The sequence below is a fragment of the Chaetura pelagica genome, unplaced genomic scaffold (assembly GCF_000747805.2).
Source record: "Chaetura pelagica isolate M959 unplaced genomic scaffold, ChaPel_1.0 scaffold45, whole genome shotgun sequence".
NCBI lineage: Eukaryota > Metazoa > Chordata > Aves > Apodiformes > Apodidae > Chaetura > Chaetura pelagica.
Window position 1 is genome coordinate 5,160,484 of NW_009953217.1, and position 12,223 is coordinate 5,172,706.

The window sequence follows — 12,223 nt, forward strand, 5'->3', positions numbered from 1 at the left end:
TTTTAAGAATATGTCTGTATAAGAAAAGTTAACAGCAAATCAGCTAAAAACAGGACACTTCTCATCTAACTAAACTTCAGAGAGGAGTTACCTCTGCTTCATCAGTCCCTCCTCCTGGTTACGCTTGTCGTAAAGATGGGAGGCTGGGATGGGAATAACTGGTGCGTTGTTACTGCAGCTGTATTGGTAGCACAGTGCTCAGGAGGGATTTCCCACAGCTCTCTGGAGATGCTCTACATCTGAAGTGACTGGTAAATAGAATTAGCTTGGGTATTTATGAAATAATTTTTCTATGTGTTTAGGCTGTAGTGGTCTGGTTCTAATTGCAAGATTGTAGGGAGACTGGGCACATCTAGAATTGACCTGTTGCCTTTGATTAGGAAGCACAGACTAGCACAACTGTGCTTCATTCTTAAGCTCCCAATACAATGAAATTATTTATGTTCTAGCCAAGACTGATTTTCATATACCTGCTTCTTTTGAAGTAGCACAGTGTATTTTGAAACCATTTAAAACAGAGAATGCTGTACTTAAATCCATTCTTACAGTCAGGATTGTTTGGGATCTAATAGTAATTGCTGGATTTTTGAGTACTACTTCTCCTCCTCCAAAAAGTGGGTTTATTTTTTGTTTTTCAGATAAGTTCAGATCCATCAATGTACCTTGAAGTAGAGAATGAAATGACCACAGTGGGAGGTTCCAAGTTGAGCAGGTTAAAGTGTAATCGAGAAGGAAAGGAATGGGAGACCGTCCTCACCAGTCGAATTCTCACTGCAGCAGGAAGCTGGTAAGAGAGACTGTTTTGGAGGAAGTGGAGCCTGCAGAATGTATCTATAGGTATACAGGTGTATATATGCCTATAATAATTATGTATGTTATATATATGTTATATATACATTTGAACTTTTCCTTTGGTACCCAGGAGTTTTTTTAAAAGCTGTAATAGTTGCCTTTGGGGAATTCGCTCAAATTTATTTTATGCTGCTTGCATTTAACAAACCAAGTGTTTCTCTTTGATCTCAGTTTTCTTTTCTTTCTGGTTTTGTTTTGGTTTTTTAGTGAGATTGTCAGTGTGGCCTGTGAGAAACGAACATTGTCAGTATTTTCAGCTTGTGGTCGTCGCCTTCTTCCCCCTATAGTATTGAAGACACCCATTTCCACCCTACATTGCACAGGTTCTTACATCATGGCTCTTACCACTGCTGCTACACTCTCTGTTTGGTAAGTACCACGTGAGGCTGCAGCAGCTGCCTAGGCTAGTGTTCATAGGTAACTGTGTTCAGTTGAAAATGAGGCTTAAAACAGGTAAGGTCTGATCACAACTCCATTTTTTTATGTAATATGAACAGTTAATTGAGCAGGATGTGAATCCTGTTTCTTTTTATTCTAGGGAGGTCCATAATGTTGAAGTTTATCTAGAAGGAAGATAGATGATCTGCTAGAATTTACTAGTTTAAACAAACTCCCTAAGATAGACTTGCGTCATGGATGGAATGGATTGAGGGAGTAAAAAGGAGAAATAGGGGTATTTCCAACTTCCATTATACTTGGCCAATAAAGCATGAGTTTCTGAGTTGGAAGTACTCTAACCATCTTTGAGATACAAAAATAAAAACTGCACTACTTGTTTACAGTTGTTGAATTTAATCTCATGTTTCATGCAAGTTAGAGCTCCTAGAGGAGTCGTTTGGATCCTTAGTGTTTACAGGGCTGTAATGAGGTTTCCTGACTAAGAGCCATAAAAGTTGTTCTCTGCTATTAACTTTTGTCTTTCCATAAGGGATTTGAGTTTGCCAAAATAATTTTCTTGAACCAATGAAGAAAATGTCAAAATCAAATGTCAAAATGTCAAACCAAACTCCCCCAAAAAACCCCACTTTGTCATGAATATAGAAGAAGTGCATTTGTTAAATGATTTTTGAGCTCTCAGTTGTTTTCAAGCTGCAGACTTATCCTTTTGTCTTTTTTCAGGAATGTTCACAAGCAGACAGTCATTGTTAGAGATGAGTCTTTGCAAACAATATTTTCAGGTAATAAAAAGAGTCACTAGCCTTTGAGTCCAACTGTGCTATTTAATGCCATTTATGAGTGTGCTGGAATTTTATGAAACCTGAAAAGCCTAACCAAATCATTTTACTTTGTTATTGTGTAATAAAGGGAAGTCATTGGAAGTGTTGAAATACAGTAGAAATAACTGAGATGAGAATATTAGCAGTTAACAGACTTGTACAAGATTCTGTAGCTTATTATATTCTGGCTTGCTTCTGAATGTGAAGATTCAGTGTTGTGAAGATCACAAACAAAATATTTAAATCTGCTATTATGCAATTTCTTTCTGTGCACTTTACATTTATATTATCTCTATGATAAACAACAGTTGATTGTCTCAAATTTGTTGCTTCAAAATCTTAATTTTCTAGCATAGGCAATGTCTGCACAAAACAAATAATCAAAAAAGCAGTGTCTCAGAGCATATTGGCTTCTATTTTAACTTTAATCCATACAGCACTAATCAAAACTACCTAGAGAAGTAGTTGTACAGGCAGTTTGCAAATGTCTTTGTAAGAAGTTAAATGCATAAACCCTGGGTTGTGCTGGGAAATGAGACTCCGGCCATCCCACATGTACTATGTCCTTGGAGAGCACACTTTTCTGAATATGCTGGTTTTTAGAATTTTAACTTAGTGGGAAACAGAAAGATAAAGGCTTCTTGAGCTATGGAAGACATGGCAGAATTGCTGAAGATTGCCCCTAGATATGGAGAATATTTCCAGTTAAGACAATGTTCTGTATAAATTGCAGCATCAAGACTGCTAATGTGTTTTACAAAAGTTATTTTAATACTACTGCACTGAGGCTGGTTCTTACAATCATTGTCTGGTGTCTTGACCTTCCTTTCAGTGCTGGAGAAAAATATTTAGTGAACCTCCTTCTGTTGGTTGCCATTACTGAGAATTAATGGGGGACAGTATTTTTTTACCATTATGAATGTTATGCAAAGAAATACTTTGGTCTGCCTTGACTTGTAGGAAGTGATGCAACTGTCTCTCAGATCTTGCTGACTCAGCATGGCATACCTGTAATGAGCATGTCTGATGGGAAGGCATACTGTTTTAATCCTTCTCTTTCTACATGGTAAGTTATCTATTATTTCCTGCTTTTGCAATTTCTCTGAACTGATGTGTATTCTGCTTTACTGCTTCACTCCATATTTTGAAGATTGGTCTGAGAAGGATCACACAGCAGGCTTAGTTTTGCTTTGGTTCACTATTGCATGTCTAGGCTTTGCTCTAGTATATTCTTATGATTTATTATGTTTAAAATTTAAAAAATTAAAAAGTCAAACTACAGTTTTACTTCATCACTTTTCTGCACAGCACATACCCTTATTTCTTAACATACACCTGTGTACATCAGTTGAATCTGTCAAGCAGTTGGCAATGATTAAAGATAATCTAGCCTTACCATTAACTTTTTACGTAAAATAATGCAGTTCTAGAAAATCTGTCAACTCCATTTTCAGGGGTTTGTTGGGACTTCAGATATGTTAAAATTATTTTGCCCAGTTTCCAGAAAAAAATAAGACATGCTCTCCAATTCTGAATGTCTGTGTGCCTGAACTTGTCAGTGCCCATCACTCCTTAGTATTCCTTTGGAACTGATATTCAGTCAAGTTTGAAGAGAGCTCTTTGTGTGCGAGATGTAAAAGTTAAATCAAGATAGTAAGTCAGGTAGGGGAGGAAGGAAGAAATAATTATACCTTGGAGAATTCCTATGGAAGAGTCATTACTGATGTCCTAAACACAAGGAAAGGCTTTATAGTAGTCTGTGCCTTAGTGGATATCAGATAGGCATTCTCCACAGATTCTATTACTTCTCTCAAGGCATAAGTTCCCAGAAGAAAAAATTTCCATGGTTAAATTATGTATAGTGTCTTTCCAAAACAGATTCTTTGTTGTATTTTTAGGAGGAGAAAACATGTTGCAGTCTTAATATAATTGTGGTACTTAGTGTAATGAGTATGCTTAATGAAAGGGCTTGTTGTCTTAATTCCTCCCTACAATAATTGTTACTACTCAACTACTTGATGTGGATCCTTTGGAGAATAAAAAAAACACCTTGTTTGTTCTTTAGATAAACTGAGCAATTATTCAGAAAGATTCCTAGTCAGTAAGGAGCAGAGAACAGGCTCTCAGCCACAGTTCTGGATTTGCTGTCATTTCTTAGTTTGTACCACAGCTTTTGAAATAGATGAGAGAGCAATCCCCAGAGTCATCATACAAATTTAACCATGATAAAGCAGAAAAGGGTATTTTAAATATTTGTGTCATTTTACCTCTGAGCTGTCTGGAGGTCTAAACATAGAGCCACTGATTCCCTTGGCATCTCAAAACAGTGAAAGTGATATCCTTGATTTGGTGTGGAAATGCCAGCTGTAACTGTCAGCTCCCTCCATATGAAGGAGTAGTTGCAATGTATGGGAGAGATGGACAACATGTGTGATCTGAGATGACTTTTCTGGTGGGTGGGGGGACCTGACATGAGGTAAAATCAAGTTCTCAATGAGAAAGTCATGACCTGTGCTCACTCCAGTCTTCTTTCTGGGGCATGACTTCTTACTAGAGGTAAAATGACAAATAGCAAGGTCATTTCCTTCAAAACTAATGCTAAATTGTATTATACGATTCATGTTATGAACTTTAGGGGTGGGAGGGACATTTCTGTGACAGCACAAGTGTAATTTGGACATGGAGTGGAAACAGTTGGGGTCTGTGAAATTGCTGAGCATCTTGGTGAGTTTTTTTTTGTTGTTATCTGTTAAATACAAGTCAGGCTTCAAGGCAGAACAAAACGAGATCCCTTAATATCACTCCTTACTTTCCTCAAATCTCTTTTGTGTTTGTTTGTTTGTTTTCAGGAATCTTGTTTCTGACAAACAGGACTCTCTAGCACAATGTGCAGACTTCAGGAATAGTTTACCATCCCAAGAAGCCATGCTGTGTTCTGGGCCCTTAGCTGTGATACAGGGACGAACATCGAGGCAGAACAAAACGAGATCCCTTAATATCACTCCTTACTTTCCTCAAATCTCTTTTGTGTTTGTTTGTTTGTTTTCAGGAATCTTGTTTCTGACAAACAGGACTCTCTAGCACAATGTGCAGACTTCAGGAATAGTTTACCATCCCAAGAAGCCATGCTGTGTTCTGGGCCCTTAGCTGTGATACAGGGACGAACATCGAAGTACGTACCTACTTTCTTCATTTGATCAGCATGTTTGTCTTTGTTTCCCCTGTTGTTTATTCATGTTCTTCAATCAGTGAGTTAATTCTTAAGATGCTAATGGCTCCAAAAATTATCAGTAGCTCATAGAATGTGGGGTTTTTTAAACCTCTGCACATAAATAGTCTGTATCTTAATTTTATTTTGGAGTTGAGAGGAAGGAAAGCGTGCTCTGAACTTTAATCATTTAGAGGCTCTTTCTTGGCTGGATGAAGTATTTAACGATTCTGTACATGTAATATTTTGATTAGCTAAACTGACTTTCTTACATTTTACATTTGTAAGTTTTAGTTTACCAGCTTTGGAGTAGGCCTACACATTTTGAGTAGTTCAGTTGTCCTCAGGGAATCCATTTAATGAAGTCTTTGAGAAAGCTGAGTGATTAGTCATCTAATGCATAATTTTAACATCTGCAAATATCACCAGGGAATTTTGTGAGCCACAGCAGACTCCTGTAGATAATTTAATAGCCCATCCTCACCTGGCTTTGAATTAGATTTCCCAGGCAGTTTTCTCTGTTATGTCTGACCTTCATCTGAGTTTAATTTTTTGGTGAGAAAAACTGTATAGAATTGTATTATTTTATTGCTGTTCTCATGGGAGGGAAATTAATTGGGAAGTATATTTGAAATCCAAACAAACAGCACTCTTTTTGAGATAAAATATCAGACTGAAAAATTAAGATTTTTTTTTTCAAAATGGAAATAATTGGCTACTTTTTTCAAATTAACCTTCTTATAACAATACATTTATCTGCAAGAAAGCCTTTAAATGCTTTAGGCTAACATTATATCTTGTGTTTGTTTCATGACTTTCACCTGGGAGGGGCAAAAAGTAAAGGCAGTCGAGTTTCTTATAAACATTTAGGAGCACTTGGTCACTGGAAAGGATGTGTTTTACAGGAGAAGATGAATGAAAGAGGAAAAATAACAGGAGGCAGAAAACCCTCCAGGGACCTTGATAGTTATAAATCTTGGCCCAGAGGAGGGGAAGGCAGTTTGCTATGAAATGCTGCCTTTGTCATTAAAAGCCTGAACTCTGGAAGCACTAGGTGCCTCTGGAAAAGAAGTGTAGACGAACTTCTGCTACAAAAAAAAACCTTACTTGTTAAACTAGCATGTGATTCTGTGGCTGGCACGTTCATTTTTCTTTGGTTTTGTAGTTCAGGAAGGCAAGCTGCAAGATTGTTCTCCATGCCTCATTTAGTGCAACAAGAAACAACTCTTGCATACCTGGAGAGCCAGATTGCTGCAGCACTTACGTTACAGTCCAGTCACGAATATCGCCACTGGCTCCTTATCTATGCACGGTACCTAGTCAATGAAGGTGAGACCTGCTACCCTCTGTTACTTCTTTGCAGCTCTGATGGGTTTTTAAGAAACACTCTGTTCATGTCATGTCACTTTAATGTTCTCCTTTCAGTGCTTGGCTTATTCATGTCATGTCTATTTATGATTACACTTTAATGTTCTCCTTTCAGTGCTTGGCTTCTGGACTCAGTGTTTACTTAAAACCAAAACAAGCTGCTGAAGAGCATTTGCTTCTCATAGTGCTCAGTACTGAGGAATCTGTGTACAGATCATGGGCTGGGGAAACTGTGCTGTCTCTGGACAGGAATTGCATTCTAAAACAGCCTAGTGGTCTGTCAGGCATATCATAGGTACTTGGCAGCAGCTACAGATCTTTCAGAGGAACCAGCAACACCTTGTAAAATTCCTCAGCCAACTGACAGTTACTGCCTGATGGGAATGGAAGAATCTTGGCCTCTGACACTTTGAGCCAGAGCACATAAAACTACAGGGAATGTGCTTGTCTTACTTTATACTTTTTTTTACATTCCAAAATTTGAAAAGCCTGTACTGGTGGGCTCCACAGGTTAAATTCTGTGAGGCAAGAAACCACAGGAAAGGGTGCTTGTGATTATTTTATATTTGAATACACAGTATCTCTTTACCATTAGGTGAAATAAGGCTGACTTCATGCTTCTTGGATGCTAAAGACTTTTGCTGTATCTCTGCCTGTCTTCTTTCCAAATTTAGTACAGGACACATTGTATTAATTCAGCCTTATTCCTCACCATGCATAATCATTTTACACAGAGGGAAGCAAAATGTAAATGGTTTGTGTTAGGCCACCTGGCAGTAGTTGGCAGAATTAAAATTAAGCTCATTAATTCATACCTTTTGACCTCAACCTTATTTAACAAGAGAGTTTCATGAACTGTATGTGATTCTCTCTGTCCTTCCCCAGTTGAGATTAAAATGTTTAGCTTAGTTCATATGTTAAAGAGACAGTTATACTTTTAAAAGTCTTTACTAATTGAGGACACCTGTGTTGTGTGTGCAGGGTTCATCTTGCACTGTGCCAGTGTCACTGCCTTGTGCGTGTGCCTGCACTGGATGTCACTGCACATTCTGCTTTGCCATGCTTCACTAGTTTTCTAGGTCTGCTAAATTTTGAAAACTGTATATACTATTATTGACCCTTTTCTCCTGTGATGGTTTCAATGTTTAATCAATTCTAATCCATTAAAAGTATTTAATCCGTTATAACTTGGTTGGCAAGTTATTCTTGAATGGATTACTTTGTTACTTGCAAGGGAATTCACCCCTCTGATTTTTTTCAGTGAATAACCCTGCCCTGAAAATTGTATGGTTTTATTAAAGTTTTTATTTTATTTTTTGAACATGCATACAGATCAATTGGATCCAATTTAATTTTGTTATAAGCTTTTTTGCTAAGGTTTTGAGAGATCTCTTATAGTTTAGTCATATTATAATGTTTCACAAGAATGTCTGATTTTTATTTTTTTTTTCCCACTACTGGCTCCATTTTTCCCAATTCATATATTGCCACTAAATGCAACTTAACAACTTTTCCCCTTCACTGGTTTTCATCTTGTGACTTTCCAACTCTTGTGATATCTCTTTTGTAATAGTTTTCTGGCTGTTGAAGTCTTAGTTTTTCCAATGTTTTTTGTTTTGTTCTTTTGAAATCTGGTATATTTATGTGGGAGGTGGGAGTAAGAGGGGAGGGCAACTCTTAAACTTGAGTAACTACTTCAGTTTTTTTCCCTGTGGTAGATCTTTAGTAGCAGTTTTGGTTTTGAGAACTTTTAAAATAAAGCCCTTTGAAACTCTAAAATAAATCCCTTACAAATCATCTTTCCAAAGTTTTGCTGTTAAGAGAATAATAGACGTTTTCAGAAATCAATGTTTTGGGCTTTGTTGTATTCTAGATTCTTGTAACTCTTTCCTGAATGTTATCAGTTAGCTTGTGGAGTGTTTATATAGTGAAATGCTTATGCATGTGATTTTATTTTCTGATAATATTCAGGGTTTGAATATCGTTTGCGAGAATTATGCAAGGATTTACTGGGTCCAGTCCATTACTCAGCTGGAAGTCAGTGGGAATCAACAGTTATGGTAAGTCCTGAACATAGAGAGACAAAAGAACTTAAAATATGATTAAACTTGTTGGCAAAAAAAACAATCACAGATTATTTTTGCTGACCCTGGAGCCCTTTCCATACTCTGCAGAATTGTGTGTTCAGCTCTCCACGTTCTTCTGACAGCAACTGAAATAGTGACATGCCAGGGAAATGTCCTCCCTTCTCAGAGCATGTCTGGAGTCTGCAACTGCAGAGGCTGCACCAGCTTCATGAGTGTATATAAATGTAAAGACAGTTTTATTCTGGAGTTGTGTAAACAGAGTAAGAACATAAAATACACAGCTCTCTCCAGGCAGGAAAAAAAAGGCATGAATCTTAAAAAGGTCTATGGACTAAATTCATGATATCAAGTAATATATTCTGAGGGTGCTTTTGTGTTTTTTTGTGCAGGGTTTACGAAAGAGAGAACTATTGAAAGAGCTTCTTCCTGTTATTGGACAGAACCTCCGCTTCCAGAGGCTTTTCACAGAATATCAAGAGCAGCTAGACATCTTGAGAGACAAGTAGCATGTCCCCAGATTTTCCCTGCGGGGCTATTGAAAGAGCTTCTTCCTGTTATTGGACAGAACCTCCGCTTCCAGAGGCTTTTCACAGAATATCAAGAGCAGCTAGACATCTTGAGAGACAAGTAGCATGTCCCCAGATTTTCCCTGCGGGGCCTGGTCTGAGAGAAACTGCTGGACAGCATTAACCAGAGAGAGGAGAGAAGAGAAAGCCTGGTCAGCAGGGACACTCCTGAGGAGGGCAGTGCCAGAAGGGTCCCACATGCTTCAGAGTGACCTGCTCTAGTTTTTAAAGCTCACAAGTGGATTTCTGAAAATGAGTGGATGAGCTAGACCGTTTCCCAAGTGAAACTCAGCCATCGAAGCTGTGGCCTCTGGTTCTATGGGAAGTCGTGGATATGTACTTCAGGGGGGTCCATTTGGATCTGGATCTCATTTTGGTATCAAATCTAGCTGAGAACTGTTGTGAGGTTTCTTGGATGTCCTGTGAAAAGCACAGTGCTTCAGAGTACACTGAACAGCATATTTAACCCTGTTTAGGGTTTTTTGCCTGAGGATTTATTTAGGCTCAACACTATATTAAATTAGATGAATGAGCCACAAAATAAAATTTCATAAATATTAAGGTATTATGCAGCCAATAGACTCTTTCCTGTGAATATAATAATAATAAGAGGCTGTTCTAACACATGGACTATTTTTGTACTAGAATTTGCTAACTTGTAATATGGAATTTTATTTGGCCAATAATCAGGCTATCTAAAAAGTCAACTTGTAGGAAGTTTAACTCTAATACAAAAGTTATGTTTCAAAAATAATTCTACCAAATTAACCTGTCATCATTTGGTTTTTAATTTTTAAATGTTTGTAAAAGACATTTTGGGGGGAGGGGGAGGGATACAATGGGGTAACTCTTTTTGTAAGTACAAAAATAAATGAACATTGCATTGGTTTAAAAAACAAAAAGCAAAAACATGGTCTTGTATTATTACAAAGGGCACAGGCATTTCCACAAATGTCAACCCAGGCTGAATCATGTTATCATGTTTGGAAATAAATTCTACCATCTGGGTGATCTTTCCTCTGAATTATGATCAGACAAGTACTTGTGATTTCCCTACTTTTTTGCTTGGAGCCACATCTCAGCTGAGGGAGCAGGAGCTGTGTGGAAGTGCTGAATTATCTCTGGTAACATGAAGCAAAATGGGCTCCCCTGCTCCCTTGCCAAAAGTGGTCAGTGCTGCTACAGAAGTGAGCTCATGCAGCAATGTCCCTGTTTCTTGTGTGGCATTTCATAATAGCAAAATAGTGTGCTGGTCTGCTGCCAGCAGTTCACTTCTGAAGGGGTTTTGGAATTCCACTGAAACCAAATGAATCAACTTTTCTTCCCCAGAGTGTGCTTGGTGCTGGGAAGGAAGCAAGTGTATGTGTTGGTTCTTTCCAGGTCCTAACTACTCGGGTGTGCCTCAATTTACTGCCTTACTTGGAGATGTTTTTGAGTAAGAAAATTAGTCTTGAAATGAGTGAGTGTATGTAAACTTTTGTAAAAGGGCAGTTTCTCCCATAAGCTTCCACCAGAAACAAACAATATCCCTCACCCAGGAGGACTAGCTGTGCTACTGTGGGCTTTGGCTGAAGGGAACTGACCCTCTTCAGTGAGGCAGCTCTGCATCTACATGGGTGTTGGGATCCTAGTGGGAGGCATGTGTTCTTTAAGGCAACAAAACCCTCCAAATGTGGGATCCTGTATTCAACTGCCAGAGCTGCCAGACACCGGGCTACTTCTTTGTACAGCAAACTCATGTGCACATGGAATTGTCTTGAAGAGAAATAAAAACAACTGACTTAGCAGTGACTCTCCAGAATGGCATCAGAGGGTTTTCAACAAGCAAGGGGAAATGTAGTGGTGGCACAGCTTGACTCTGCTTGGTGGGGAGAACGAAGGTGATAAGGAGAGCTATCCAAGTTCCCCTGACCTCTAATCCAAAGTTTAATAGCACTGTGATGACCAGTTGTGGGGCTGTGAATGATTCATATGCTATTGGCAATCAGTGTAAGCTCATGGGAACAGCCATTGTGTTCCTCCTAGAGCCATAGAATGGTCAGAGTTGGATCTTTAAAGTTCATCTAATCCCACCCCCCTGCAGTGAGCAGGGATATCTGCAACCCCTTCAGTTTGTGCTCATGTGTGCAGGTCAGAAACCCACTGAAATTATTTAAATTGGACCCACACATCGGGCTCTGGGGAATGGGTGGGTCCAGCCCAAGGCCTGGTGCAGTCAGGGGGAGTCTGGCTATCAACTTCCATGGATTTTGACTCCCAGATGTGCTGTGTAGGCAGCTGCCACATTATTGGTTTAATGCAGAAAGAACCAACAAGCACAGATAGTTTTTGAAGGCTTTGGTAAGTGAAGGCTCTGAGGCAGGTGGCTGTTTCCTCCTGCCAAAAAGCAAGATGTTTGGGTTCCCTCTATCCTCTGTTCAGCCTTGTGCTGTTCATACCAGTCTTGTAATGAATGCAGTTTAACAGGATTTAGAGGTACTTAGCTAAGGGAAAGTAAGTTCTTCTTTGTCAGTGTTTGAAGAGATACTGAAATGCTTTCTCTGAAGAGTTATTTCTGCATTAGACACTACGTAGGGTTTTCTACCCATTTTGTCTTGGGAGGTTCTGTCACTGCCCAACAGACCATGAGTATTAAGATTTTAACTTCGATGCAACAAATAATTTTTTTTGTTAAATTGGGTATTTTAGCATTTTTCACTTACATTCAGCACCTTCTTTTCAGAGAAGGGCTATGAACACTCAGTTTAAGGCCACATTATCAAAATAAATTAGGGCTTCAGTGTGGGAGTGGAAGCAGCTTGTTCTGAATAACCAAGGAGCTTTTATTAATTAATGTTTGGACAGGGAAAAGGAGAAGGTCGCAGGGGGATCGTTCTCTCTAGGTGACCTGGGCAGAGAACCCCTGCCAAAACCGCCTCAGGGCCC

At 38.8% G+C, this 12,223-nt stretch overlaps 2 protein-coding genes across 2 annotated transcripts in view; both read left to right on the forward strand.

Moving 5' to 3' along the window:
- The window catches only part of LOC104388786 (protein HIRA), a 30,336-nt gene extending 21,079 nt beyond the window's left edge, over nucleotides 1–9,257 (forward strand). The window contains exons 18-25 of the mRNA XM_009997704.1: nucleotides 639–787; nucleotides 1,060–1,221; nucleotides 1,972–2,030; nucleotides 3,030–3,135; nucleotides 5,119–5,241; nucleotides 6,443–6,606; nucleotides 8,617–8,705; nucleotides 9,122–9,257. Of these exons, the coding sequence (XP_009996006.1) occupies nucleotides 639–787; nucleotides 1,060–1,221; nucleotides 1,972–2,030; nucleotides 3,030–3,135; nucleotides 5,119–5,241; nucleotides 6,443–6,606; nucleotides 8,617–8,705; nucleotides 9,122–9,238 (969 nt within the window). The 3' untranslated portion in view covers nucleotides 9,239–9,257. The remainder of the gene's footprint in view (nucleotides 1–638; nucleotides 788–1,059; nucleotides 1,222–1,971; nucleotides 2,031–3,029; nucleotides 3,136–5,118; nucleotides 5,242–6,442; nucleotides 6,607–8,616; nucleotides 8,706–9,121) is intronic.
- An 879-nt stretch (nucleotides 9,258–10,136) lies between these two features.
- Nucleotides 10,137–12,223, forward strand: part of PPIL2 (peptidylprolyl isomerase (cyclophilin)-like 2) — a 72,594-nt gene continuing 70,507 nt past the window's right edge. Inside the window, exon 1 of the mRNA XM_009997705.1 lies at nucleotides 10,137–10,141. Coding sequence (XP_009996007.1) covers nucleotides 10,137–10,141 — 5 coding nt within the window. The remainder of the gene's footprint in view (nucleotides 10,142–12,223) is intronic.